The following is a 27,703-nucleotide window of genomic DNA, read 5'->3' as shown; positions in this document are numbered from 1 at the left end:
CCAGACCCCCTGTGCCAGCGCCCTTTCCCATAAAACAAGGTTAACGTTTAATTGCAACCCAATTTGCAAGGCCTTTGACAACCCTTTGACACCCTTTAAGTCCCTAGTTAATGGTAACCCTGGTACCTAGGGCATGGGTACTAAGGAGGGTCTCCAAGAGCTGCAGCATGTATTATTCTACCCCAAGGGATCCACACCTAGAAAGCATGCATGCGGCCATTGCAGGCTGTGTGAAATGGTGAAAGCCATTCTGAAATCCCAGCATGGCACACTCAATGTGTGCCATGCAAAGGTACACTGCATACACTAATTGTAAGTCAACCCTACAGCAGGCCTTAGAGCTCTAAGGCAGGGTGCATTGTACCATTGCTAGATATTGTAAGTGATCAGGCAGCCATTTTAAGGACATGCACTGGTCATTATGAGATATCCAGCTACATTATTCTTTCGCTGAAACCAATAGTGTTTGGTACCAAACTCCTCGTCTAAATAAATCTGTGCTGATGCCAGTACTAGATTTATTATGACATACTCCCAGCAGGCATCTTAGAAGTGCCCCCTGAAAACCTTCTAGTTCGCTAGTGTGCTGACTACCTGGTATCGTTCTGTCTCCCTGAGGTGAGAGCCCCCACTCTCAGAGGTCACAAACAATGCCTGCTCCGGCAGAAGGTGATCACACCTCCTCTAGCAGGATGGCTGATGAATTAGCATGTCAAGGCCAGAGGCTTCAAAACCACAGCTGCCTTTGCTATGCAACAATCGCTTCTCCCCAGATCTAGGGAAAACACTTCCTGCCTTGGAGCCCTTAAGGCACTAGAGAAGGAGGGAAAGTAGATAGTCAGTAGGTGTGTTGCTCTTTCATAGGCACACCCCTAAGGTGGGCAACCTGAAATGGACAGCCAAGAAACGGTTTCACCATTTTGAATTTGGTGAAACTAGGAACTCTGGGTAAGGATTATGTCTAGTCTCCACAGGAAGTGGTCATAAAGGGGGTGTAGTAATTCCCTGAAATGCCCCTAAATTCTGCCTTTAGGAGTCCCCCTGACACAAGGACATCAGATTCATCTACCTGGGAACAGAAGAAGGTCAAAAAAGTACTGAAGACATGAGATCAGAGGTCCTCCACCGAAACTGATGCCAAACACCGCCTAACTGTTTGCACCACAACAATCACTGAGATTGACTCATTCAGAAGCTGAATATCATCCCCAAACCCTTGGAGGACTGTCGAGCACTTCAACAAACAAGCAGCCTCTCCCTAGGAGTGGAGGAGCCACTATCCTGTAGCTGCAGGCACTGAACGCACTTGTCCTGTACTCCGTTTTGCTGACTACCAGGCCCATTGAGGGAGTATCTCACCAGGAATGGGTCACTGTGGTTCTAGGGCATCCACCCTGTTTCTCCAGTGAGTTTCTAGATGCTAGACCCCCCAGGAGCTTCACAGCCCCAATACCGTGGGTACCAGACCATTTGTCGCAACCAAGGCTTGTTGAATGTCCAGCCTGGACACCACCAAAGCCGACCTGCCGACAATGAATTTCAGGATCAATGAGGCCTACACTGAGATTGGCCCTGCTGTTCTGTTTTCTTTCCCTCTCCAGGGAATCCAAGTAAACTGTGAGCCTCCAACGCACGTGACCTGGTGGACAAAACATCTCTGGAATCAAGCCCCGCAAGCTGACTTCACGTTAATTGGCAGTGTACCTTTGCCCCAGAGATTATCAAGAGTCGATCCTCTGGACTTCTGCTGGACTTGTCTCCTTTGTTTTACAAGTACCCTGCCATTGACTTTAACGTATAGCGCTCGAGGCTACCATTGCGACCAGCATCTCTGTACCTGGGGTCACAAGGGCAGGTAAAACCGAACTACTGGTGATTTCCTGTACCTTGGCCCTTAAGCACCTTAAGTACATGTATGCAGTTTATGTTTCTCCCATAGGATAACATTACCATGTTCAGGACTCAGAAACCGTTATTTGAACATTTTACTGTAAAAATCCGATCGCCGAAAGTACTTATCTGATGACCGTGGTGTCTAAAAATATATACAAAACTGTGCTATTTTTCTAAATTGGTCTTGAATTTCTTTTTGAGTGTGTGTCTCATTTACTGACTCTGTGTGTGCAACATATGCTCAACACTCCCTTCTGATAAGCCTAAACTGCTCGACCACAGTACCAGAAATAGAGCACTAGGGATTATTAAAGTAAGCCACCGTAAAACCAATAAATGTCGCCGGGCTTTTTGCCTGGTGCACCCCTCCATTGGTCCACTACATAAAAATCCAGCTTCCTACTTTTTTCATTTGTTTAGCCCATATTTTATGTATTATCCCACCCAGCTTTCAGACACCAAAGCTTACAAAAAGAATTCCAGCTCTGCCTATTCCTGAAATTCAGAGTGGTAACTTTATACGTCTTCACCCATAGAGGTTCCGAAATCCCTTTCATACCAATGCATCGCCTTCCCTTGAGCTGGTATCCTGGGTCACATCCACAATGGAAGCTTCCAATGGCGTTGAGGCACCGTTGGTGACATGGGTTAGACTCTTGGCATTCATTCACATCTATTGGGTTAAACAGAATCATAATTCCATGAGGAAGTAATGAGAAAAAAAATGCCAAACAGGGTTGTAACATTGCTAGCCATAGAAGCTGTTTGACAGCTTTTCCTTGACTATTTTGTAAACATTATCATAAATTAAATTTGCGTACCATTATGAAAGCTTACAGAGTTTAAAAAGAATGGCACCACATTATTTTAGTTACATGAAAGGATGAACTGTAAGAAAAAAGATTTTAAGGGAAAAGAAGAATTTCTCAGGAAAGATTAATGAAAGGAAATACATTTTTTGACAAATTCTAAAGGAGTCATGTAGAAGAAAGAGTTTTTATTGATGCAAAAACTCTCCACTGCCTAAGTAGAATTTGCACATCTGGTGATATTTTCTGCCAATTTGGGAGCTTGGATGTAAAAAAATAATAGGCATTAAGGTGCACAACTATGTTCTTGCACCATTTCATTACTCCACTTTTTTAAAGTTGGTATAGTCAATTACCACTAACTAAAACCTGGTGAAAGCTGGTGGTAATTCTCTGCAGAAAAGCTAGGGCCACTGCAAATTGAGCCCTACTGTTAATGGGCACAAGAGGTAAAATGACACAGACAGGGTTTGCTAGCATTATTTTCCTAGTGTTCTTTTCAGTAAGACAATATACAAGGTTCTAATTAACCTTGTAAATTAAATAAGAGTAGATCAAGGGGCTTTTTTTAACGGCACTTTGTAACACTTGTTATAGTACTTCAACAGCACTACAAATGCCCTACAAAATCCTATTCACAAATTACCTGTAGAGGCCTATGCTTCTATCTGCTCAATCTTTTTTGTGCGGAGAGCTCAACCTTGAATGCAAAGTCTCCACAAACATAGGTATACGTTTTAGTATTAAATTAGGAGGGAAAGGGTAGTAGCTTGAAAACTAAAACTTTTTATCACTAAATGTGAGGGGTTAATAGGAGGGTAGAGTGGGTAATAGGGTGGGAGACGCACCCACCCACAAAAGAGTAAGCCCATTCTTGTTTACAAACTGCACTTCTATAGTCACTATTGCCAAATAGGGCTCAAAATAGTGGTAAATATACTCCAGCTGAAAGCTCAGGTAAGTCCAGGACCTCACATGGTCACTCAAGACTACTGCAATGCCCTCGGATAGAAAATAATTGCAGTAGGGCCTGAAAATAAAACCCTTTAGGAAATAATGTTAAATGATGAAAAAGTAAAAAAATATAAAAATAAAATATATTTTTTATTTTATTTTAACATATGTAACAGCCTTTAAATTAAAAAATGTAGATAACATTAATTTTTATATAATTAAATGGCTTTTAATTATTTGGATACACCACTTTTTTAATAAAAATTGAATTTTTCACTTTAAGTTGAATTTGTTTTTAAACTTCAGAAGCATAACTGTAGTTTAATTTCATACATTCAAAATATTGCATTGTAATTATAAAAATAGGTTTTAATATTGTAGCATGTTTTCTTTTGCTCTACATTGAAAATAAATATATACAATTAATTGACATTATTATTTAACAGGAAAATCTAAATGTACTTTAGTTAAATACATTTATTTACTTTTCCCTATACTTCATATGTGGGACTACGCAGCCCAGGAGGAGATCTCTATATGTAAAGTTGATAGTAGAGCTATCTCAACTTTACTTTGAAATGATGGAATAGGAGCAGGATGCTTGGAGGGCAAGGGTAGGAAGACTCTTGCTGAACCATAAGGAGAAGAGGGTCCAGCTGCTTACAGAAAGAGGCCTGTCTGCAGTGGACATCTTTTTCCTGAGACTGAATAGTGTGGGAGAACCTCAGTTATAGACAGCTACATCCAGCTAGATAGACCAGTGGTGACTGGATGTTTGATTGTGGAAGTGACTGTAAGTAGGGAAAATCCTTGACCCACTTCAATCCATATTGATATTGCATCAAAAATTGTTGCAAAGATGCATTTTGTTCTAAAATATAGGACAGATTTGAATTTCATGTAATTGCGTGTAATTTTGTGCCGGGTCTGGTGGCTCCGTGGACTAATTCGCCTGCTGCAGGGGCCTGTGTTCGACCTCATGGTTACAGGCCCAAATCCTGGTGGGTCCACTCAGCCTTTCATCCATCTGAGGTCGATAAAATGAGTACCAAAGAGATGGGTAACAACAAATATCTGTTATTCAGCGCCAAGATACCAGTAGTGGTGAACGTGCGCTTTACAAATACATGATATGTTATTATGCAAGTACAAATGATGCAAATTTCACACATGCCTAAATTAGAGATAAAATAGTAAATGTACTCACTGCCTCCGAGTACATGCACTTTCATTAATGCTTGTGAAATTGATATTAGAAAGTAATTTAGACCCCAACATATACTCTTTGCCCAATGTTTGTGAGACTGGGGCTAACAATAGAATGTATGACCCCTTGCCCAGCATATTTGCAAAATTTCCAAACTTTTTGTTGCTTTGGAGTTAGGATGGTAAATCCTACCAATTCCCAATATATGCACTTTTCTTAATGTTTATGGGACTGGTGCTAGAATATCAATTTAGACCCGCAAATATAAACACTTTCCCTAATGTTAGCTGGATTGCAGTTATAGTATATATGACCCCTCTTTTAAATATTTTCAATTTCCCCATTGTTTGATGGATTGGAATTAGTATACTAAATCCTCCCTCCAAATATATAGACTTTCCCAAATGTTCATGGGATTTGGTGCAAGAATAGTATTTTAGACTCTTTCTCCTTCAATATATGCAATTTCACCCTTGTTGGATTAGAGGTAAACCAGCATATATGTCCCGTCAATGCCATATATTTCGAATTACCAATTTCACCTCCATTTTTAGATCGGAGTTAGAACAGTAAATTGAACCCCCCTCCAAATGCATAGGGTAGTAGTATAATGCTTTATTCGGTCACAGACCATCAAGCAGAACACATAATAAAACAGCTAAGATAAAAGTGCAATGAATGTAGGGATAATAAACATATCCACAAGGCTAATTTAGTGTAAACTTTCAACAAGATGGATTTAAAAATGTTATAGAAAAGTGCAATCTTGACATTCGTAATAAATAAAACTTCCCCCAACATATTCACAATCTAAAATTTAGTTTAAGTATAATCAGAGGCGGCTGCTCAGCTAAGGCGGAGGAGTACAGCCTCACTGCCTTTCAGCACGGCAAAAAAGGAAAAATATCATGATAATAACGCAATGTTATTATCATTTTATATTTCCGTGTTGAGGCAGTTTTGTGGGGCAAGGTAGGCTGGGCAGTGCAGAGGGGAGCAGTGGATGCACCTTCCTAAGAGTGCAGGAATGTTTGGCTGACCAAACATTCATGCACTCTTTGCATGTCCTCCACACAGACTGCATTACAGCCTGCATGGAGAACTTTCCCAGGCTCCCATTCCCCATCTGAGCACTGAACCACAGCGATCAGACCAATCATAATGATGCATTGCAGCATTGAGATTGGCTTAGGGGAGGCTGAGTGCGTCCTGCTTCATGTTCGAACAGAAGCCAGGAAGAAGACTGAGAGGATGGAAGAGAGGCGGTGGCCGGCCAGACGGCCAGACGGCCAGCCAGCAGGTAAGTGATCTTTTTGTATTTTTTTTTCTCCCTCACTTCCCCCGATCCCTGCCCCACAACTGATTCACGAGGGCAGCTGTGACTGAGTATAATAATAGAGCCCTACGGGTGGAGTGGCCAACAGCATGACGGACTAGAAGTGTTCGACCGGAGCTCCGGTGGCCCACAGATAATCCTGTTGATATTCTCTGTTCCACACGCAATCCTGACCCTAGGAACGATGGGCTGAGAAAGGAATACCAAGTCTGAGCAAGAAATACCCTTTCCTAAGCTGTATCCATCGAGAACGAGGGAGAGCGGCGGCGAGAAAGAGCGACGCCGCCAGAGGTAAAATGGTGACGTGCCACAAGCCCGTGCAACCACATTGTAAATACCAGTTAGCTGCTACCGATCTAAACCCCAAATACGCAGTGGGATTGGGGAAGAGACATCCGAGAGACCCCCCTCCCCGCCCTCACGTATAACCGGCAGACACTGTAGTGCCAGCAGTGTTAGCGGTTGGTCACCGGGCCAGACTCTGGTGGCACAGGACACTGGGGAGAGTACGCACCCACGGAGCCAGCCGAGGCACGCTAGGCCGTGAAGTGCAGACTGGATACCACTGAGGGTGTCCCTGACCTCCCCACGTAGGCCGAAGGGGAAAGATCCGGAGGGGCCGTGACCCACGCCTAAAGCCCAAAACATTGAAGGCGGATCACGGAGGGAAGAGAAGCCCTCCGCCAAAGGGCAACCCGACTGGGCGGCAGGAGAGAGAGTGCGGCTACACCGCATTGATCTAAGACGTGTGCCCCAACTTCCTGCACCTACCTAGGAGAACAAGGAGGCAGCAAGCTCGGGCTGTTCTGGAGGGCCTGCAGCGGATCAGCGGAGGGGACAGCATAAATCCTGCCAAACGAGGTGAGGGGGACCCTGGAGGAAGAGCCGCTGTGCCTGTGTCTCCCTACTGGTGGTTGGGGTCATCAGCGGTGGTGAGTGAGCCTCGCAGGAGCCTGCCACCCGGTGAAAACCTTCGGACTTAGGAAGCTGACTCACACCCCTACCCAGAGAAAGTACTCAACTGAGGCTGCATCGGGGACCCTCCCTCCTACCTACATGGGGTACAGCCCTAATAGTGTGCCATCTGTAGTGCTTGAGGGGACAAGGTGGCCAAGGACTGGGTGAGCCTGATGCCAGGGAGGTCTTCTCCCCCCTCTTCCTAACCCCCCCCCCCACCCAGAGCCAAGAGGTCCAGAAGAGACCCCAAAGCCAAATCTAACACCAGAGACCGGCCCGAGGGGTTCAGGTGGTCAACCCGGACCTCCTGGTGGGTTTGGACCAGACCATATAGGGTCATGAAGGCACGGAGCATCGCTAGAAACCCAAGCCATACCTGAACCTTAGTGTGAGAAAGTGCCATCTTTCTTGCATTGGTATGCCCCCACTTTTTGCTGAACTGCTGATGTGCTTTGACTGAGTGTGCCCTGGGCTCCTGCCAACCAGGTGCCCAGGGCCTGTATTCCTTCCCTAAAAGCTGTGTTGAAACAAAACCCAATTGGCATCTCTGGCCCCCTATAAGCCCCTAGTAAATGGTACCCTAGGTGCCCAGGGTATGGTGACCAGGGAAGACCCCTAAGGACTGCAGCACTTATTGTGCCACCCTTAGGGGCCCTTTACCCTGACACCCACACACTGCCGTTGCAGGCTGAGTGTCTAAGTACAGAACTAAACAGAGAGTCGACATCCACACATCCCTGTGTGCCATGCCCACAACCCCACTGCCATGGTATATATCAGTCACCCCTCTAGCTGGGTGCCCTATGCCAGTGGTGTGGGCACAGGTGCATGAGCCCTGTGACCCTACAGTACCCAGGGCCATTCCTGGGCACTGTAAGTGCAGTCCTTCCATTTAAGAGTATATGGTGCTGGGAGGTCGGCATTAGGAACCCCACAGCACTATGATGGCTTCACTGAAGACTGAGAAGTTTGGTATTAAACTGCTCAGCACATTAAACCCGCACTGATGCCAGTGTGAGGTTTAATGTAAACGGCACCAGAGGGCATCTTAGAGGTACCGCCTGAAACCTAACCTACAATCCACGCCTGGACTGAGAGGCTGCCTAGGCTGCCACACAGCAGACATGTTGCTGGACACATGGGTGGAGGGCCCCCCGCTCTCCTGGGCCTGCAACAATGCACATCCTGGGCGAGGTGCTAGGTCTCCTCCACCAGGATGGGCAGAGGAAGTTTCAAAGGCATGCTGCCTCTGTGAGCTTCTCCAGACCGTTTGCTGTACCCAGCAACTGGCCCCCACTAGTTCTGACCCCCACGCTGGCGGGAAGACAGGCGGGAAACCCTACATCAGGAAGGGGGGTGTGCCAGCCTGTGCCAACCCCACCCTCAGGTGGGAGAGCCAAAGTGAAGCACGACCCCGGGCTCCGGCCATCTTGAAGATGGGGAGCCCTGCCCAATCACAGCTAGGTTCCTGCCACCCTCCCAGCGGAGAGGAGCAGGCTAGGGGGTGTACCCACGCCAGGACAGGGACCTATTGGTCCCTGCCCTTGCCCTACCTGTAACGCCCTTAAATTTAGTATTAAGGGGCTCTCTGAACCTTCCTTCCTCAGATCCCATTTTGAAAAAATAAGAAGAAGAACAAGAAGGAAGACCTGCCGTGCAGCTGCTAACAAAAGGACGACGACGACTGACTTGGCCCCAGCCCTGTCCGGCCTGTTGATCCTTGAACCTGCTCCTGCTTAACCCTAGCGTCTCCTGCGGGCAGCAACCTCAAGAACCCCAGAGGACCTGCCTGCCTTGACCCTCTTAGATACTGGGACTCCCATGAGCAGAGACTCTGCTCCAACAGCAACACCCCTGGTGCCGGCCAGGAATCGCAAATCCAGCCCACTCAGCCCCGTCGAGCCCAGCCCATGCCCGAGTGAACCAAGACCATGAGGACGTCCCCCCGGCGACTCTGACCCAAAGTCCAGTGCCCAGCGACCCTCCTCGACGAACCAGACGACGCCTGCAGCCTCAGAACCAGAGACCCCCTCAACGCGACCAGCCAAGGGTAAGATTCCCGACACCAAAAGACACCCCTGCACCCCACTCCCTGAAGGCCCCTGTGCCTTCCTTTGAGGGTACCTACCCCTGCTTCAAGATCCCAACTTACCTCTCAAAGTGGTGGTCGGACCTGAAGAATCACCGTCCCCGAGTTTGCAGCCTTTGTTCCCTTTCAACCCTTTCCATTGAGTAACATTGGACGCCCGACGGCTCAAAAGCACCCTGCACCCAGCCGCCCGAGTACCGCTGGAAGTGCAACTACTACCCTACTCTACTTCCCCACTTGCCCTGAGTGCGTGACCTGGAACTCAGTTCCCACAGCCGCGTGGCCTGCTTGCTTGCAGCTATCAACCGAAGGCCCCCTCCCCTCCATTGGATACCATTGGGCCTAACTACTTCTGCACCCGGCTGCCCGTGTGCCGCTGAGGGTATACCAACTGTACCTACCTGACCCCGGGGGACCCCTGAGTCTATGCCCAGAACCTCAACTTCACTGGTCGACTCCTCACCTGGAAACCGATAACTCACCTTCCTGCCAAAGGATAACATTGACTTGTTTGACTTGAAAAATCTTCTAAGTGTGAAGTTTTGAAACTCTAAAATATTCCTAAAAAATCAGCCGAATACCGAATTCCGAAGGACTCATCTTTGATCTGGTGAGACGCCAGTACTGTACCTTGCAGCCCAGTAATGAACCGCAAAAGTAATCCGAACCGGGTTTACTAGTAACCTATATTTTCTCCATAGGAATCCATTATCTGCTTTACTATGACATTTCTTCTAAGTCTACTTTTTAAAACTTGAACTATTCTTTAAAAATCGTAAATATTACTGAAACGTATTTACTCACCTGTCGTAAATCGAGATACCAGTGCAGGGTCTAGGAGCCCAGTACTGGATTACAAAAGTAACGAGAACGTGCTTTACCTGCAACCTGAATTTTCGCCCATTGGATAACATTATTAGAGTCTCACTGAAAAGTTTCCAAGTGTGATCTTTTAAAACACCTTTTTATTCCTTAAAAATCAGCGCAATAACCAAAACGTTTTTACTAAACTGTTTTCAGCTTAGACCCCAGGATTGAATCTAGGATCCAGTCCCGGAATTACAAAAGTAATTTACAAAGTAATCAACTGCATTTTTTTGTAGAAAAACCTATTGAGCTCAATGTTAGATTGTGTTTAGAAATGTAAGAATTGTGTTGCCTACTGCAACCCCTGTACCTGTTGTGCTTACAAAGTTATTTCCTTTCTGCAAAACCATTACCTGAGATCACTCGTAATAGAGAAAAGTATATTTTGATACCTGTTGGTTCTAAAAATAAAACAACTATCGGTGACATGCATCAATAAAACGTTTTGCGATTCCTTATTAGCGATTTTTAAGGAATCGCAAATAAGGAATCGCAAAACGGGATGCATGATTTAAATTGCATAATATTTGCGATTCGGCAAAAATCGCAATTTTTACTGAATCGCAAATATTATGCGAATTTCAATTTGCGATTTCTCAATTCCCATTGATTCCTATGGGCCAAAAGGCCCATAGGAATCAATGGGAATAGCGAATTCGCAAATTGAAATTCGCAAACTGTTGATGCATTCCATGGGTGCAGGGGGGGGTCCTTTGGACCCCCCCCCTGCACCCCTGAAATGTATTTTGGAGTGCATGTTTCAAACATACATGTCCTAAGGACATGTGTGTCTGTAACATGACAGTGTTTTTAAATGCAAATTAGAGCATTTTAACACATTTTCGCAAATTACCACGAGGTTCAACCTCGTGGTAATTTGCACCCCATATTTGCGAATTCGCAATTTTAAAATGAATCATGCATTGCTTTTGAGGATTCGCAAATTTGCGATTCCTTAGAAGCAATCGCATTTTTGAAATTCGCTAAAAATAGCGATTTTCCCAAAAATGCATGATGCATCTCAAAACATGATTTTGCATTCGCAAACGGCCGATTTTAGCGAATCGCACCGTTTGCGCATGCAAAAATCGTTGATGCATGTGCCTGTATATCTTTTGATATAAAAACAATTGGCCTGGAGTTCAGTCCTTGAGTGTGTGAAACCTTTTGCTGAGTGTGTACAACAAATACTTTACACTGTCCTCTGGTACTGCCTTACTGCTCTACCAAGCTACCACTTCTGAGAGTAAGGTCAGCCCTGACTTTAACCTCTGTTATACCTCTGGGGTTGGTGGCCTCTGTACACACTGTACCTTACTTTGGTCCAGTATATATAGAGCCACTTTCTCACACTTAGCCCTTGACCAGAATTAAACCCCCGAACTAGGTGTTGATGCCCTGAGACGGTATGCGACATTTACAACGCAACCGTTACAACGCCGTTCCATTACGACGCGGTCATAACAACGAAAGTTGTTACAACTAATTGCGCTGGGGGGCGCTCAAGGATAGTAAATCATTTAATTTACTATCCCAACACCTTCCCCACTATCCACGGGGACTGGTGTTGGAATAGTAAATTAATTTTTTTTAATTTGCGCCACCCCAACGCAAGTCGTTGTAACGACTTGCGTTGTTACAACCGCGTTGTAATGGAACGCGTTGTAAAAGTGTGCGTGGTAATGACGTACATCCCCCTGAGACATCCGGCCAGCCTGAAACCAAGACCAGACCACGACACACCCCGAGCAGAAGTCAAGTCCGGCAAGCCCAGCACACGAGGAAGTACTTTGGTCCAATCTAGTAACTACACCAAAAGCAACCAGGAAACTCAACGCCGGACCATTAATATAACAGCTTGACTCCCCACCTCCAGCAGTACTCAGAAGTAGCACTAGATGGCAAAAGATAAAGACCCCAAACCACAAAGGCAGGGGAGAATGGGCAAATTCACTAAAGTCCTAAATGCCCCCGGGGCACAAGCCCGAGACGGCACCTCACGTGCCAGACAATAATGTACTGCTCCAAGCCATTCAATCATCCAGAGAAGCGCCCGATAGTAAGAATGATTAAATTTGAATTGATGACAATTTGCTGAGCCATGAATCTATGCAACGTCTACGCAAAGGTCACGCAAGCCAAGCAAAGAATATCAGAGGTAGACAACACTTCACACACTCTCAGGAAAGCTCTAACCACAGCTATGAAGGAGGTGACAGGAGGTGACATAGAGGGTAGATGACGCAGATAATCGAGCTCATAGGAACAACCTACGTTTCATCGGCTTTCCAGAGCAATAGAAGGATCAGATGCGTGCTCCTTCCTGTCCAAATGGCTGGCAGTCTCTCTCCCAAACGTGAGATTCTCCCCCTGTTTCATGATAGAGAAGGTCCACAGAATACCAGGGGCGAAACCCCCGACCAGAGCACCGCCAAGGTCTTTGATTGTGCGCTTTCTAAATTATTAAGATCAGGACCTTATACTTAGGGAAATGAGGCAAAAGGGAGAAATCCGGACTGAGAATACTAAAGTAATGGTGTTCCCAGACTATTCCAGAGAAATGGAAAAACAACTCAAGACCTTTGACCCAGTGAAAGAAAAGTTGCGGAGCCTTCAGATCCAGTACATGCTATTCTTTCCGGCTACACTAAAAGTGATATACCAGTCCAGAATGCTCTTCTTTCAAACACCAGTAGAAGCATGGCAATGGGTGGAGGAAAGTCCCACAAGGAAAATTATAGGGGACTAAACAGCACCCTCCAGGAGATGACCCCCAATAGACAGCAGACTTAGAACACCGATTAAAATGTAACATTAATGCTGCCCGCTCAGGAGATTCCGACAGGGCAACACCATATCGAAGCAGGAAATCCACTAATACCATACTCCAAGCCTCAGACTCAGAAAGCACTCACCCGAGAGACAAAGCAAGGAGGAGGACTCACAAAACTGCGACTATACAGTGGCACGCCACAGAACACACAGAATAAGAAATTTCTTCAGATTCGGACAGCGATCATCCTTTGTTACAGAACATTAACCTCCTCAAGCAACCTAACGCAGACAAAATGGTGCATGAATCAACATCCCAGACACGGCAAGGCGAGAATGAAGATGGATGAACAATAGTGGGCCATCCGAGAGCCGAAAGAACAGTAAGCAGACAAGGAGTACCTCTCCCCCCGTTTGTTTGTGTGCATTTGTTTTTCTTCTCATTTCTTATATGTCTATGTCCTTATTTTGGTTAGATTATTCGTGTTGGAAACTTAGTGCCTGAGTGCTTAAAGACCCTGAAGTTGCCAGAGAAATTAAGACAGGATTACAAAACAGTCTTAAGAGACAGAGCCCAGAACATAATAGCTCATAAAAAAGGTAGAGAAATAGAACAGATAGCCGAAATTGAATCGACTTCTCCGGATTGAGACACAAGCCCTAAACAGTGATGATCCCTCGCTTTTATGAAGGATGCAAATTCTCCACCAGGAGTACTTGGCTCTCGATTAGAGAGACGCGCAGCATGCTATTCAAGCAATGTACCAGTGCCTCTACGATGCCGGAGTCAAGGCAGGCCAGTTACTTGCAGGGCTCAGTAAGAAAAAATTAGATAGTAGATGGGTGACCCAGATAGACTCAGAAGGCGGACAAATCTACACAATGCCCACCGGGATAGCAACTGCTTTTGCTCATTACTTTGAGACCTTCTATGCAAAATGTCCCCTAGCAGAGACAACACAAATAGAAAGATACTTAGCCGAAATAGAGGTCCCCAGGTTAGAAGACAGCGAAGCCTAAACATTAGAAGAAGAAATAACACTTGCGGAAGTTAGAGAAGCTGTGAGCTATCTGATGCCCGGGAAAGCTCGGGTCCTAACTGACTTCCATCAGAGCTATATAAGCAAAATGCGACCTCACTCAGCCCTCATCTTCTGAACTTATTTTTAGAAACGCAAAAAGTAGGCAACCTCCCGTGGGGACTTCTGACCGGCCACAATAGTGGTAATACATAAAAGAGACAAACTGCCAGATAAATGCATTTCCTATCGACCCATTTCACTCTTAAATACAGAAACAAAGATTCTAGCTTGCATATTAACATGTAGGCGTACAACAGTCATATCCAACCACATCCACTGAGACCAATCCAGCTTTATGCCCAAGAGGTCAACTAGACTAAACCTGCTTAGACTGCGCAACTGGCTGGAAATAGCAAGTGCCAGACCAGACCCACACTTAATAATATCACTAGATGCAGAAAAAGCATTTGACACTGTCCATTGATCCTTCCTCTTGTTGACCCATGAAAAATTGAGGATTGGGCCCCAAATTCAGACAATGAATAACTATCCTCTACGAACAACCAATGGCTCGGGTGAGAGTAAATGGATTAACCTCCAAACAGTTTCCAATAGGGCGCGGTACGAGACAAGGATGTTCCTTATCTCCACTCCTTGTGTCCCTTATGCTAGGGCCCCTCACGTGAATAACTCGGACACACCGGGAGATGTCTCGTTTTCGTAGAGATGGAAATGGGACCACGGACGAACGCATGTTCCTATATGCAGATGATATCCTTCTCTACATCACAAATCCCAGGGTTACACTCCCAAGTATTTTAGACACCTTTGAGCGCTATGGAGAGCATGCGGGATATAAAATTAATTCGGAGAAATCCTACCTCTACCCAGCAAACCAGGGCTTTGAATCCCATGAGTCCATGAGGCAGCTTAAAATAATAAAAGATGGGATAAAATACCTGGGCATATATGTCTCCACAAATAGAACAGAACTCTTAACCGAAATCTATATTGAGTACTCACAGAATTTAACACTACTTGGGAAAGTGGTACTATACAAAATGATAACACTGCCAACATTTCTGTATATACTCCAGAACACATACTATCCATTTCCAGAAGAGGTTTTTATTAAGATAGATGAAGCTCTACAGACATTCCTCTAGGATGGTAGGCCCCCCAGAGTGGCACTTGCCACACTTCATCAAAACTAATACAACGGGGGCATATCACTGCCAGACATCTTGGCATATTATTGGGCGGCCCATTTAATTGTTGTCAACGACTGGGAACATATGCCAAGAGACCACCCCACATATGCATTGGAACGTGCCTAATTTGAGGCGCGCCCACACACACACTACCTATATGACGGTGATAACTGCCTGGAAGAAAGCAGAAAGGCAAATGAAGTGGAGCAACCGAGTTACAAGAGAGACTCCACTTTGGGTGGGAAGGAGACTCAAAGAATTAGTAAAATTGAAAGGGTTTAAAAAGTGGGACTTGTTGGGCATTTCCAAAATTAAAGACATACTAGACCGCAAAGAACTTGCCACCTTTTCCCATTTCCAAAAATAGTATGACTTGCACCAGAAGCATTACTACAAATAGATGCCGTTGGCCCACACATAGGGGGCGCATTAAGTCACGACTCCGTCTCATCCAGCTTAAGTTTTTACATAGGATCTACTATGACAGATCCCATCTGCACAAAATGGGGAGGGCTGACAGACCTAGCTGCCTTAGATGCAACCATAGCTAGGCACATACATTCACACAATATGGGAGTGTCAGGAGATACAGGGCTACTGGGGAATAATATTGGGAGAACTAGAGGATATATTAGGAGACACGATAACCATGGACCCCAAATTTGTGCTGCTAGGCATACACCCAGAAGTTGATCTCTCCCAGACAAAGTTAATATTAGTTAACCAGGGTCTGGTGGTCGCCAAGCGAGATTTGGCACGCAAATGGGAGACGGTGCAGTGGCCCACTATATGTGAATGGAAAAGAGGGATGGATATGTATATGTCTGGGGGAAAAAAACACATATATAGTCTGTGGATGTCCCCAAAAGGTTTTAACATTTTGGAGCCCATGCATACAATATTATGGACTCCCGGAGGGGGTCTCGCAGGAAAATTTATTTATTTAGTAGTTTGTAGAGCGCACAGCTACCTCCAACGGAGGTGTCCCGGCGCTGAAGATATACCCTCACCAAGGGGCAGTGGGATAATGCTGCGATTGGAGAATTTTAGACAAGGGAGAAGAGCCAGGTCTTAAGTTTTTTTCGGAATAGAGGTTCCGAAGTCAAGAATCTTAATTCAATGGGCAGTAGATTCCACAGTTTGGAGGTGGTCACTGCGAAGCCTCTTCCAGCCGTGCGGGCCAGGCGAAAACGGGGGCAGGTCATAAGGCGGAGGTGGTTGGATCTGAGGTTCCGGGAGGCTTGTGAGTGTTTGATTCTGTGGCGCAGGTAGAGAGGACCTCGATCAGTCATCGCTCTGAAGGCCAGAATTAGGGCTTTGAATTGGATGCGGCGTCTTACTGGGAGCCAGTGAAGATTGATCAGATGTGGGGAGATAGAGTGGCGAAATGGGATGTTGCAAATCAACCTAGCCGCTGCGTTCTGTACTCTCTGAAGTTGTTAATGAGATAAGCCGGGGCACCTACGTATAGGCTATTTGCGTAGTCCAAGTGAGCTGTGATGAGAGAGTGTAAGAATTGGCTTTTGTAGTTTGGTTTGCCCTGTTCCCACCATGCACTGGGACAGGAACAGACTAATTTGCATACAGCCAGGTTCTGAAACTGGGATGGTGCAGTGAGCTAAAAAACGGTGTTGGATCTAGCCCTGATCTCTTGAATGGGTGAGAGCTTTCTGCTTAATTCAGAGACTCTGTCCCTCACCACCCCTTGTTGTAAATAGTGATGAGAGAGTGGACAACTGTTTTCCGTGAGTCAATTGGTAGTTAAGGAATAATTTTTTTTATCACGCGTAGTTTGCCAAAGCACGCTGAGGTAACTTTATTAATTTGCGTCTTGCTGGAGAGAGCAGTGTCAAATTGGAAGCCAAGGTTACGGGCTGTATGAACAGGTTCAGGGGGAGGGTCCAATTCTGTCGGCCACCAGAGGGTGGAGGGAATGGGGGATTTTTGATTAAAGAATACGACCTCAGTCTTGTCCCTATTAAGTTTTAAGTTGTTAGCTGACATCCAGGAGGCAATATTCATCATGCATTGGCGAAAATTGTGAAAAGATTTTTCGGAGTGGTCTTTGAAGGAGAACACCAGTTGGGTGTCGTCGGCGTAAAAGGTTGCTTTGACGCCCCAAGATTCAATCACTTTGGCCAGGGGTTTTAAATATACATTGAATAAAAGTGGGCTGAGAGCAGAACCTTGCGGCACGCCCCAGATCAGAGGTTTCTTTGCGGAAAAGAAAGAGCCCAGCATCACCTGTTGGAATCTGTTGGTGAGAAAGGATTTAATCCAGGTGAGGGGAGTTCCGCTTATGCCGACCTCTTGTAAGCGGGACAGAAGAGTGTCGTGGGAGATGGTGTTGAATGCAGCGGATAGGTCGAGGAGAACCAGCATGGCCTCCTCTCCCCTATCCGTGCATTCTCGAATTGACTCAGAAACCTCAAGAAGAGCTGACTCTGTACTAAAGTCAGGTCTGAATCCAGATTGACTATCATGAAACAAGGAGTTGGATTCAAGGTGATGGGATAGTTGCTCCTGGACTCCTTTTTCAAGTACCTTAGCGGGCTTGGGTAGGAGTGAAATTGGCCTGTAGTTGCTTAGGCAGGCGGGGTCAATGCCAGCTTTTTTTTTAATCGGGATAAGCATGGCGTGTTTCCAGGCGGAAGGGACCATACCTGAGCGTAGGGAAGAGTTCCAAATTTCGAGGAGGGGGTCAATAATAAGAGGGGCAATTTCGTTCATGATAGATGCCGGGGCTGGATCTAAAGGAGAGCCAGATTTACATCTCACTAGAAGATTAAGGGCATGTTCCTTCGTGAGAGGATTGAAAGCTGAGAAAGCTGAGAATGCATGCTTACTGATGATGACAGGTTCCTTGGTAATAATGGTGGCGTTCTAAAGAATATTTTCCGCAATATTGGAAAAAAAATTTCAAAGAAGTCTGATAGATTTTCTCTCAGTTCTTGGGAAGGGGGGACTGAGTTGGACATAGCATTGGGCTTGGTAAAATCTTTCACGATATAAAAAAGGGCTTTGGAAGAGTTTTTTGCATTAGTAATAGATTCTGCGAAATGGGTTCTCATAGAGTTGCGTTTAAGTATACGAAATTCTTTGAGGGTTTGTCTGTAGAGCGCTTTGGCTTCTGGGTCATAGGCCTGTCGCCACTTTCGTTCCGTTTGTTTACATTTGCTTCTATGTTCTCTAAGTTCCTGAGTGAACCAGGGAGCTGACAGTTTTTGTCTGCGGGAGGTGAGGGCTTGTAGCGGGGCTAGTTTCTCAATGGCAGTAGTAAGATCATTGCTAAAAGTGTGAACCGCTACATTAAGGTCGTCAGGGCACGGGTTTAAGTTGTTGTGGTAGTGTTGTTCTAAATTAGAACATGATATTTTGTACCATTTCCTGCCTTGTGTTCTTATGGCACCCTCTTTATTGACAATTTGAGTTGAGCGAATCACAAATGGGATTAAAAAATGGTCTGACCATGTCAGAGGCAGACTTTGAAGGGTTGTCAATTTTTCGTGGTTAGAAAAGATAAGGTCAAGGGTGTGTCCTGCTGTGTGAGTGGGGCCCTTAACTTTTTGTGTCAAGTTTAGGTTTTCCATTGATTCTAGGAAATGGGCGGCGCAGTTGTAGCTGCTTATATCAACGTGAAGGTTGAAATCTCCCAGTACCGCGAAGTGGGGATGTTTGATAGAGAGATCAGCGGTGATTGCCAGCAGTTCAGAGTTGGCTGATTGGGGGGTGTTCGGGGATTGTATACCAAAATCCCAGAGGCAATGGCTGTTGTAGAGTCTGTGATCGAGAAGTATAGTGCCTCAATGGGCTTAATATTCGCAATTTTCCTGGAAGTGATGTTCAAGTGATTCTTTAGGATTACTGCGATTCCACCACCTGTTTTGGGGCCTTCGCGGCATATGCCGGTGAAGCGGTAGCCGGAGGGTACGGCGAGAGATATGTCGGGGTTGGACGAGTCTTTAATCCAGGTCTCCGTTAGAAATAAAGCGTCCCAGGAGGTGGAAGATAGTAGTAACCAGATGTCATTGGCGTGACCGGGTAAGGAGCGGCAGTTCACCAATCCCATAGAGTGGTTTTTGATGGGGGAGGGACGACTGGTTGTACAGGCCAGGGGACAAGTCCAGTAGGGGCGCAGATTGAATCGGCAATTATGACATTTATATAGCGTAGGGTTAGGGTTAGGGAGAGGGAAATAGCATATGTTGGACGGGGTGCAAGATTTCTTACCAATGTCCAGAAGCTGTGTCCTGGTCCATGTGAGTCTCTGCGCGGGTTGAGGAGTGGCAGCATGGCTGGCCCTAGGCACGGAGCTGACGCGGATGGGCGCAGACGGGCTTGCCTTAAGCGCGCCTTCGGCGCGCAGACATCGCACCCGCTGCGCTCGTCCGCTGCGCGTCCGAAAGATACATATGATTTATGTTGAGTAGGCGTTAGGAGAAAGGGGCGTGGCCTCGTGAGAGGAGCGTGGCCCTAGGGTGCGGCGTGAAATGGCGGCAAGATTTGTTTGGCTGAGTTGCCTCGGCAGCGCTAAGATCCGCTGCGTGGCAAGAGGCTGTGATTGAGGATGGTGAGGTTATTAGAATCAACACACACACAATTCAATCGTCGTTCTCAGTGCGTTTAAAAACAAAGCAATTATTTTGTGACTCTCAAATAGGTTTAAAATTGTGAGTGCTCGCAGAGTATAGCTCCCGGCTTCCGCCTCAGGAGGTGTAGTCTTCTCCAACTCCAACCATATGACAGAATAATGTGGAAGGATGGAGGGGTGGGACTGAGACAGTGGGTATTTGAAAAATATGCATCACTAAACTATGTATCAATGTTGCACGTGCCTAGACTATGCATCAATGTTGCACATGCCTGTGCCTCTGAACAACTAGTTGAAATAAAGGCAAATGACAATCCAGCCGGTAGCCGCGCCAACATTCCAAGCGCAGAATTCAGCGCGTGGACACAGAAAATACGCCCAATGCCAGTCTTTCGATATTAGCTGCTTTTATTTAATCATAAGGTGCAGGGTGAAAAAATGCTGAACAGACGCGTTTCGGACAAAGCGTCCTTGCTCACTATATATATATATTACATACTGGCGATGGCCAGTAGGTAGTTATAGTTAGGATTGTTTTCCATAGGAAATCCGCAGCATTCTATTGGGAATAACTTTGGCGCCAATTTAGGGATCTGCCTGTAATTTTCCTTAAATTTGCCTCGCTGCGCTCAGCTCCTTCCCTGAAAGTTTGGGGGGGATTCGTCAAGCGGGGCCGAGATAAAAGGGGGGTCCCAAAACGTTTTTTCCCCATGATAATTTCCATAGGGCGGTTGGACTCACTTTTAGCCCGAACAGCTGTTTCCACAAAACTTGGCAAAATTGTAGGGACTGGTAGCCCGATGTGCCTTTGCTATGTCTCAAGATATGTGCTCCAGTGGATTTTGAGTAATTTAGGTTAAAAAAATATATATATCTATAAGCGCGCCCCGGTAGGCGCACCGGGGCGCGCTCCAGCGCGCTACGCGAGTTCGCGAGCGGAAAGCTGATTGGCTCTCGGGTGTCTGTCAACATTCCAAACAGTCCGGAGCGGCCGCCTTCTTGTGTCTCTGTAGGATCGAGACACAAGAGGTGGCAAAAACAAAGGGGGAAATGACCAAAAGAGGGAAGGGTAGGTTTGACGTGGGGGCCATAAAAAAAAAATTCCGATTTGCGCGCACCGCAGAGCGTACTGGGGAGCGTACCATGGGGAAAAAAGAATGACAGAGTTTTAAAAAAAATTAGCATTTTTTTATAAATTGGTGGTAGTTCTAAAAAGAACTGTTTTTTTATTCTTTTTGTCGTTTTATATTTTTTTTATTGTTTTTAGGAACATTTTTTACCTTTTTTGGCTTATATGAACAATTTTATATTTTTTTTGTAATTTTTATGGGGACAAACAAAAAACAGGGAATTGTAAACGGCTCAACTGGAGCAAAAAAAATCAGGAAAAAAATTAAGGTTTGTTTTTGCACTTGTGGTTGTCTCCAGCACGGTTAATCAGTTTAATACTTTGCTCTCCATAGCAAATTGTAGTCCCGCAAAATTTACAAACTATTTTAAAATCTCCAAACTGGGGTTGGATATTTGGGACCGTCTCCCTTGTCTCTGGACCCGATGGAGTGGGTTGTTTACTTTGGGAGGTGCTGGGAGAAGATTGGGGAGGGTTTCTGGTCAGTTCTCTGACCTCTGCCGCAGCATAGTTGTTTGGGTGCCGGCGTTGCATGTGGCGAATCATAGTATTGTTGCCAAAAGAATACTTTTTGGCAGGGTTCCCCCTGGAAAGTACAGTGCCACAGATCAGACATGTAACTTTGGGAGCATTAACTTTCTTTAGGCCCCTTGGGATTTTAAAAAACTCCTAGACAATGTGCTCCTTTGGTTTATAGGGGGTATTATCTTCAGGCAGGAACCGCCTCTCCTCCTCCTCCTGCTCCTCTTCTTCTTCTCCACCACTGTGGTGTTGTGGTGGTCCTTGTGGTGGTGGTGGTTGAGATGCTCCTGCTGCTGCTGCTACTGTAGCCATTTCTCACTACAAATAGGTCTGCAAACAGGTCTTCCTCAGTCAAAGTACAAAGTGAGAATGAGGAAAAAAGGTGGCAACTTTCGTCATTTGGAAAAAAAAACTGTTCTGAACCAATGAAAAGTGTTATTCTCAGGTCACATGACCCGACGCGCTTACGATACGCCCCCCAGGGTGTTTACGTAGCGCGATCGTATGCGCTCGGGTGCTTCTGGGTGCGCTTACCCTGTGCGTATCACGCGGACGCGGCTACGCGATTCGTCACAATGGTGTTTTCGTTCGCAGCAATAGCGCAAAAGGGACGCTCACCGGTATGCGCACCGGGGCGCGCCGCAAGACGGCGCTTTCCGGTACGCACACCGGTACGCGCACCGGGAGCGCTCCAGGGCAAAAAACAAAAAAAAATGAAGAATATACATAAAAAAAATTGTATTACATAAATATACAATATAGGATTCATTATAAAAAATATTATATTTCATAGCAATAGAAATTTGCTATTAAAAAACTTTTGAAATTCACTGAAAAAAACATAGGTTTGAGGCCCTATATATAGTTAGGAATTAGCATTTACAAAACCTATGAAATTCACAGAAAAACCCATAGGTTTCACACCAGTTATAGTTAGGAATAAGCATTTAAAAAACCTATTAAATTCACAGAAAAAACCATAGGTTTGACACCAGTTATAGTTAGCTGGAAATTTTACTGACATAAAACCATTGAAATTCCCACGTTATAGTTAGTTGGACTCACTATAACTTGCGCGCCTGCAATGCACTGCTGATGACGTCACATATAACATCACTCATGACATGGTCAGTGACATCACACTTTTTTTTTTTTTTTTTTGTTCAAATCTGTTTTTATTGTGAACACAGCGATAATCCTACAACCCCTGATCGGGGCCGGCCGCGCAGAGAAAAGTCAGCAGGCATAGGCAACTAGGGGAGGTGAAGTCTTTAACACAGCGTACTGCCCACAACCCCCGAAGGGGGCCGGCCGCGTGACTTAGGGGAAAGATATAGCAAGAGGAGGCCATATGCTGACAATGTGTCGCTGTACGGGGGAGGCGCGCAGGGGAAAGGGAGTAGTGGTGTCACATTTTCAAAGGTCCAACAGGGACCAAACTGCCCCAAAAAGGGGCGAAAGCCAGAGTGGCAAGTAGGAAAGAAGAAAAAGTCGGAAGAGGAGGAGCAAGGGCGAGGTGGAGAGGGGCTAGGAAGGAGTGTCTGCGGGCGCCTATAGGGGGGTCAAAACGCAGGGTAGCACAGGGGGAAGCGATTAAGAGCCTAGTCTGCTTGGATCCGCAGGGAGGAGGGCGTCCTCGAACAACTGCAGAGCGCGGAGCCTGGGAGGCATTTGGCGAGCATAGCTAATGGAGCACAGGTGACGCACAAGAGGTTCCCACACCGCCTTGAAGCGTACCCCCCTCAATTGTATCCGCGCCGTGAGCAGCTCCATGGTCAGGACCTGCCAGAGGCGCACGAACCAGGAAGCTATCGGCGGAGCCTCAGCCCGCTTCCAATACAGAGCAATGAGTTGCTTGGCAGCTCCTAACATGTGAAGGGTGAGGATCCAGTCGCTGCGCGTGAGGGCTCTAAGTGTGGGGGGTCGAATGCCCAGCAGGAGTGTGCAAACCTCTTCGGGGAGGGGAAAACCCAACACCTTCTTAATGTGGCTGAGGACCTCCTTCCAAAAAACAGCCAGGGCAGGACACGACCACCAGATATGTATGAAGTCGCCAGTCTCAGTACCACATCTCCAACACAGTGGCGAGGAAGCGGGGAACATTTTGCTGAGTCGCAGGGGGGTGTAGTACCATTGCGTTAGCAGCTTATACGCGTTTTCCCTCTGCGGGATGCTGCGGTAGGTTTTGGGGATGTCATTCCAGAGCCTAGTCCACTGGGAGGGTGTGATGTCGGTGCCAGTCGCCGCCTGCCACTGCCTCTGGTAGGGATGTGCGGGCGGAGTGGAGGGATGCTGCAAGATGTCGTAGATTTGGGAGATGAGTCGTTTCAGACCCCCTAGGGAGCGTGCCAACTTCTCAAAAGGGGTATATGCCCTGGAAGCAGCTTGGTACATGTCGTCTCCCGAGATCCAGTGGCGCAGCTGTGCATACTGTAAGCTAGCGGTTAAAGGGAGGCCAAATTCTTCCCTGCAGTCCGTCCATGACTTAGGTGACCCACCGAGAAAGAGATCTCTTGCAACCCTGCAGTCTCCTTGTGTCCAGCTCTCAAAAGCGCGGGTCCGGGCAGCCGGGGGAAAGTGTGGGTTGCCCGCAATGGGGGTATGCGGAGAGGGGAACGTGGTTAATCCCTTAGACACTGCCACTCGGTCCCATACCTCAAGCACCGTCCTCGTGGGGACTGCCATATATGCGCTTCTGGAGCGTGCCACCCGCGGTAACCAAGGCAGGTCCCATATGGTGCGCCCCGTGACCACTCGGTCCATATGGAACCAGTGTTTGTCGCTCTCGCGCGCACCCCACTCGATCACGAACCGTAGGTGTGCCGCCCAGTAGTAATGGAGGAGATTCGGGCAGGTGAGGCCACCCCTGTCTCTCGGTTCCATGAGGACTTTCTGCGAGAACCGGGGTCGTTTACCCCCCCATATAAAGGACGTGAGGTCGCGTTGAAGGTTTCTGATGCAGTGGATCGGGATCGGAGTGGGGAGGCACTGGAAGACATAGAGGATGCGGGGGAGGACCGACATCTTGACCGCATTGAGCCGCTCCAGCCAGGATATCATCAAGGGCTTCCATTTCCGCAGGTCTGCCAGGACGTCCTTGCGGCAAGAGGCCCAGTTTCTGGAGGACCACGAGTCAAGGTGGGGTGTAATGTCCAGACCCAGGTACCTAATGTGGTCATCCGCCCAGCGGTAGGGCGTGACCCCCTTCAGGAAGGTGACCTCCTCTTCGGGGATGGTGAGGTTGAGGGCCCAAGATTTGGTGTGGTTAATTTTAAGGCCGGACGCCTGCTCAAACAGTGTGAGGGCTTCGTGCACCGCTGGAAGGGAGACCCGAGGGTTCGTAAGAGTAAGAATCAGATCGTCCGCGAACAGCGCCACCTTGTTGGGGCGTCCCCCGTGGGGGATACCGTGAACGTCAGGAGCGCGCCTAATCAGCTCCGCCAGCGGCTCAACCGCCAAGGCGAACAAGAGCGGCGAGAGCGGGCACCCCTGCCGCGTGCCCCTGTGGATGGAAAGCGGCGACGTCAGTTGGTCGTTGACTCGAATTCTGGCCTGCGGCCCGAGGTAAGGGGCCATGCACCTGGATATCATGTTAGGACCAAGACCAAGTTTCTTAAGAACCGCACGAAGGAAGGTCCAATCGACCCGGTCGAAGGCCTTTTCCGCGTCCAGTGAGAGGAGGCAGGCCGGGATTTTCCAGTGGTGCACTTTCCCCACGAGGTGTGCCAGTCTGCGAACATTGTCAGCCCCCTGGCGATCCCGTATAAAGCCCACCTGGTCCGGGTTCACCAATCCCGGCATGAGCGGGTCCAGCCGTTTGGCCAGGATCTTAGTGTAGATCTTGAGATCGGTATTAAGGAGGCCGATGGGGCGATATGAGGCACAGAGGTCGGGAGCCTTCCCTGGCTTGGGGATCAGGGCGATTTCCGCCAGACCCATATCGGGGGACGGGCCAGTGGCATCGGAGAAGGAGCTGTAGAGCCGCAGCAGATGCGGGCGGAGCTGGGTCAGGAACAGGCGATAGAAGGCCAACGGCAGGCCGTCCGTCCCCGGGGTTTTCCCCACGGGGAGGTCTTTGACAGCCTCCGTCACTTCCTCCTCCAGCAGCGGACCCTCCAACGCGGCAGCACACGCCGGGGACAGCGGGGACCCCTCGAACTCCGCGAGGACGGCCTCCCGTGCCTCCGCAGAGGTGGGCTCTTCGGCGTATAGAGAGGTGTAATAATCGACGAACGCAGCCTGCTTGGCCTTTTCAGAGGTGGCACTGGTGCCATCCTGCCGCTTAACAGTGGCGATGTGGGCCCTAGCGGCGCGTGCCCGCAGCCTGCCGGCCAGCAGGCGGCCAACCTTGTCCCCTCCCTCGTAATACCGCTGTTGAAGCGCCAGCAGGGAGTGCTCCGCCTTGTTAGTTCGCAGAGTGCGGAGTTGCCCCTTGAGAGTGGCGAGAGTCCTCTTTGACGCCCTCGAAGGAGAGTCCCGGTCTCGGGCCTCCGCTAATTTGATCTCAGCCGCCAGGTCGGCTTCCATCTTGAACGCTTCCTTCCTCCGCGCCGCCGCCAGGGAGGTGATGTGGCCCCGAACGGTGGCCTTGAAGGCATCCCAGACCGTGTGGAAGGGCACGTCAGGGGTGTCATTGACGGCGAAATACGAGTCTATGGCGTCACGGATGCTGGCAACGTCGTCCGGGTCCCGAAGGATCCTCGGCGGGAGCGCCCACCTGCGTTCACGAGGGGCGCGGGTCAGGGGATCCTGCAGTAAAAGCTCCACGTGAGCGTGGTCGGACATAGCGGCAGCTAAGGAGTCTCGGGCCAGTTCAAGGGAGGCGAAGAGATAGTCGATCCGGGAGTATGTCCGATGGGAGTGCGAGTAGAAGGAGTAGTCTCGGGTCCCCGGGTTGTGGTAGCGCCACATATCTACGAGCCCCAGGTCAGTAAGTTGCGTTCTAAGGGTGGAGGACATTGCTCCCGCACCATTGAAGGGGGCTCCCGCACGATCTAACTCGGGGTCCCAAACAAGATTGAAGTCTCCGCCCAGGATCACATTGGCGTCGCCCGGTGGGAGCTGATCCCGAATAAGCGCCTGGAGGTATTTGTCCTGCGACTGGTTGGGCGCATACACACATCCTAGAGTGAACTGCGTACTGCCCATCTGTACCGTGGCTCGGAGGAATCGCCCGTCCGCACTCTTGAAGGGTTTCACGGATCCCCGCCTAATGCCAGCCCTGCAAAGGATTGCCACCCCCGCTGTCTTGGTGTCAGAGGATGCCCAGTATTGTGTGGGGTATCTAGGGTGTGCCATGCGTGTGGTGTCCCTCCTGAGAAGGTGCGTCTCCTGGAGGAAGATAATGTCAGGGGAGTGATGTAGGAGGTAGCGCCATACTTGCCTCCGCTTGTTAGGGGAGTTGAGCCCTTTGACGTTGAGGGAGAGGACCTTCAGGGGCGTAGGGATGTTCGCTGTCATAGCACTAAGGGGGACGGGAGTCGCGCAGGACCCAGCGCAGCAGACCCCCCCGCAGGGAGGACAGTGGTAGCCTCGTCTAGCGGCCGGCGCGCCAACCCCCGCCGGGCCCACCATGCCACCCCTCCGCAAGCGCAGGGAGGGAGTAGGTAGAGAGGAGAGCGTGAGAGAGAAGTAGGAAGAGGAAAGAGAGGAAAAAGAGAAGAGGAGCAGAGAAGAAACAAAACCAAAACAGGCCAACAGGGCCGGTGCACAATGTCCCAGGTACCGGGCATCCTCTACCCGAGGGTTTGGATGGACTCAGGAATGTCACTTCCTACGGGACAAAGGGAGGGAGCAGAGAGTCGGGTAGGAGAAATGGAATCAGGTTGTCTCTGAGCTCGCACACCCCGCTGCCTCCAGGTAGTCCGGGGGTGTGTCGATCTGTGGAGTCCACTTAGTCCATGCAAGTGTCTGTATGGCGCTGGGGCTCCGTGATGCGGCACATGGCCTGGCAGAGGCAAAGGGTGTTGTCCAGTCCCTCTGACCCCCACTAATGAGAGAGGGGGGGACCCCATCCCCGAGAACAGTGGGGCGAGTTACCATGGTGCATGGGGACGGTTCGAAGTGCCCAGAGGGCTAGCGTGCATGCAGGGCAGTTTGAGTCACAGCGGCAATGGTCAGCAGCCGTCCAGAGTCGAGGGGCGATCCCCACCCTCCGAGCCGGAGGCGATGGGCTGGGAGGTCTGCTCCTCGCGGTCGCCCTCAAGGGAGCGGATGTGGGCGATGATGTCCTGCTTGGGCGAGTCGGACTGTGGTCCGGGGATTCCGGCATGCCTAGTAGTTGTGCCGCTTCTCGGTAGGACCGGAGGGCCCTGCGCTTGCCCTCCCACCTGAAGATGAGCGCG

General features: G+C 48.3%; 1 protein-coding gene across 1 annotated transcript in view; it reads right to left on the bottom strand.

Annotated features, from left to right (window-relative positions):
• The window catches only part of HMCN1 (hemicentin 1), a 1,183,532-nt gene that overhangs the window by 36,850 nt on the left and 1,118,979 nt on the right, over window positions 1–27,703 (bottom strand). Inside the window, exon 101 of the mRNA XM_086956029.1 lies at window positions 2,453–2,566. Coding sequence (XP_086812155.1) covers window positions 2,453–2,566 — 114 coding nt within the window. The remainder of the gene's footprint in view (window positions 1–2,452; window positions 2,567–27,703) is intronic.

The sequence above is a fragment of the Lissotriton vulgaris genome, chromosome 1_1, assembly GCF_964263255.1.
Source record: "Lissotriton vulgaris chromosome 1_1, aLisVul1.2, whole genome shotgun sequence".
Lineage (NCBI taxonomy): Eukaryota > Metazoa > Chordata > Amphibia > Caudata > Salamandridae > Lissotriton > Lissotriton vulgaris.
This window is presented reverse-complemented; position numbering and strand designations above follow the sequence as displayed.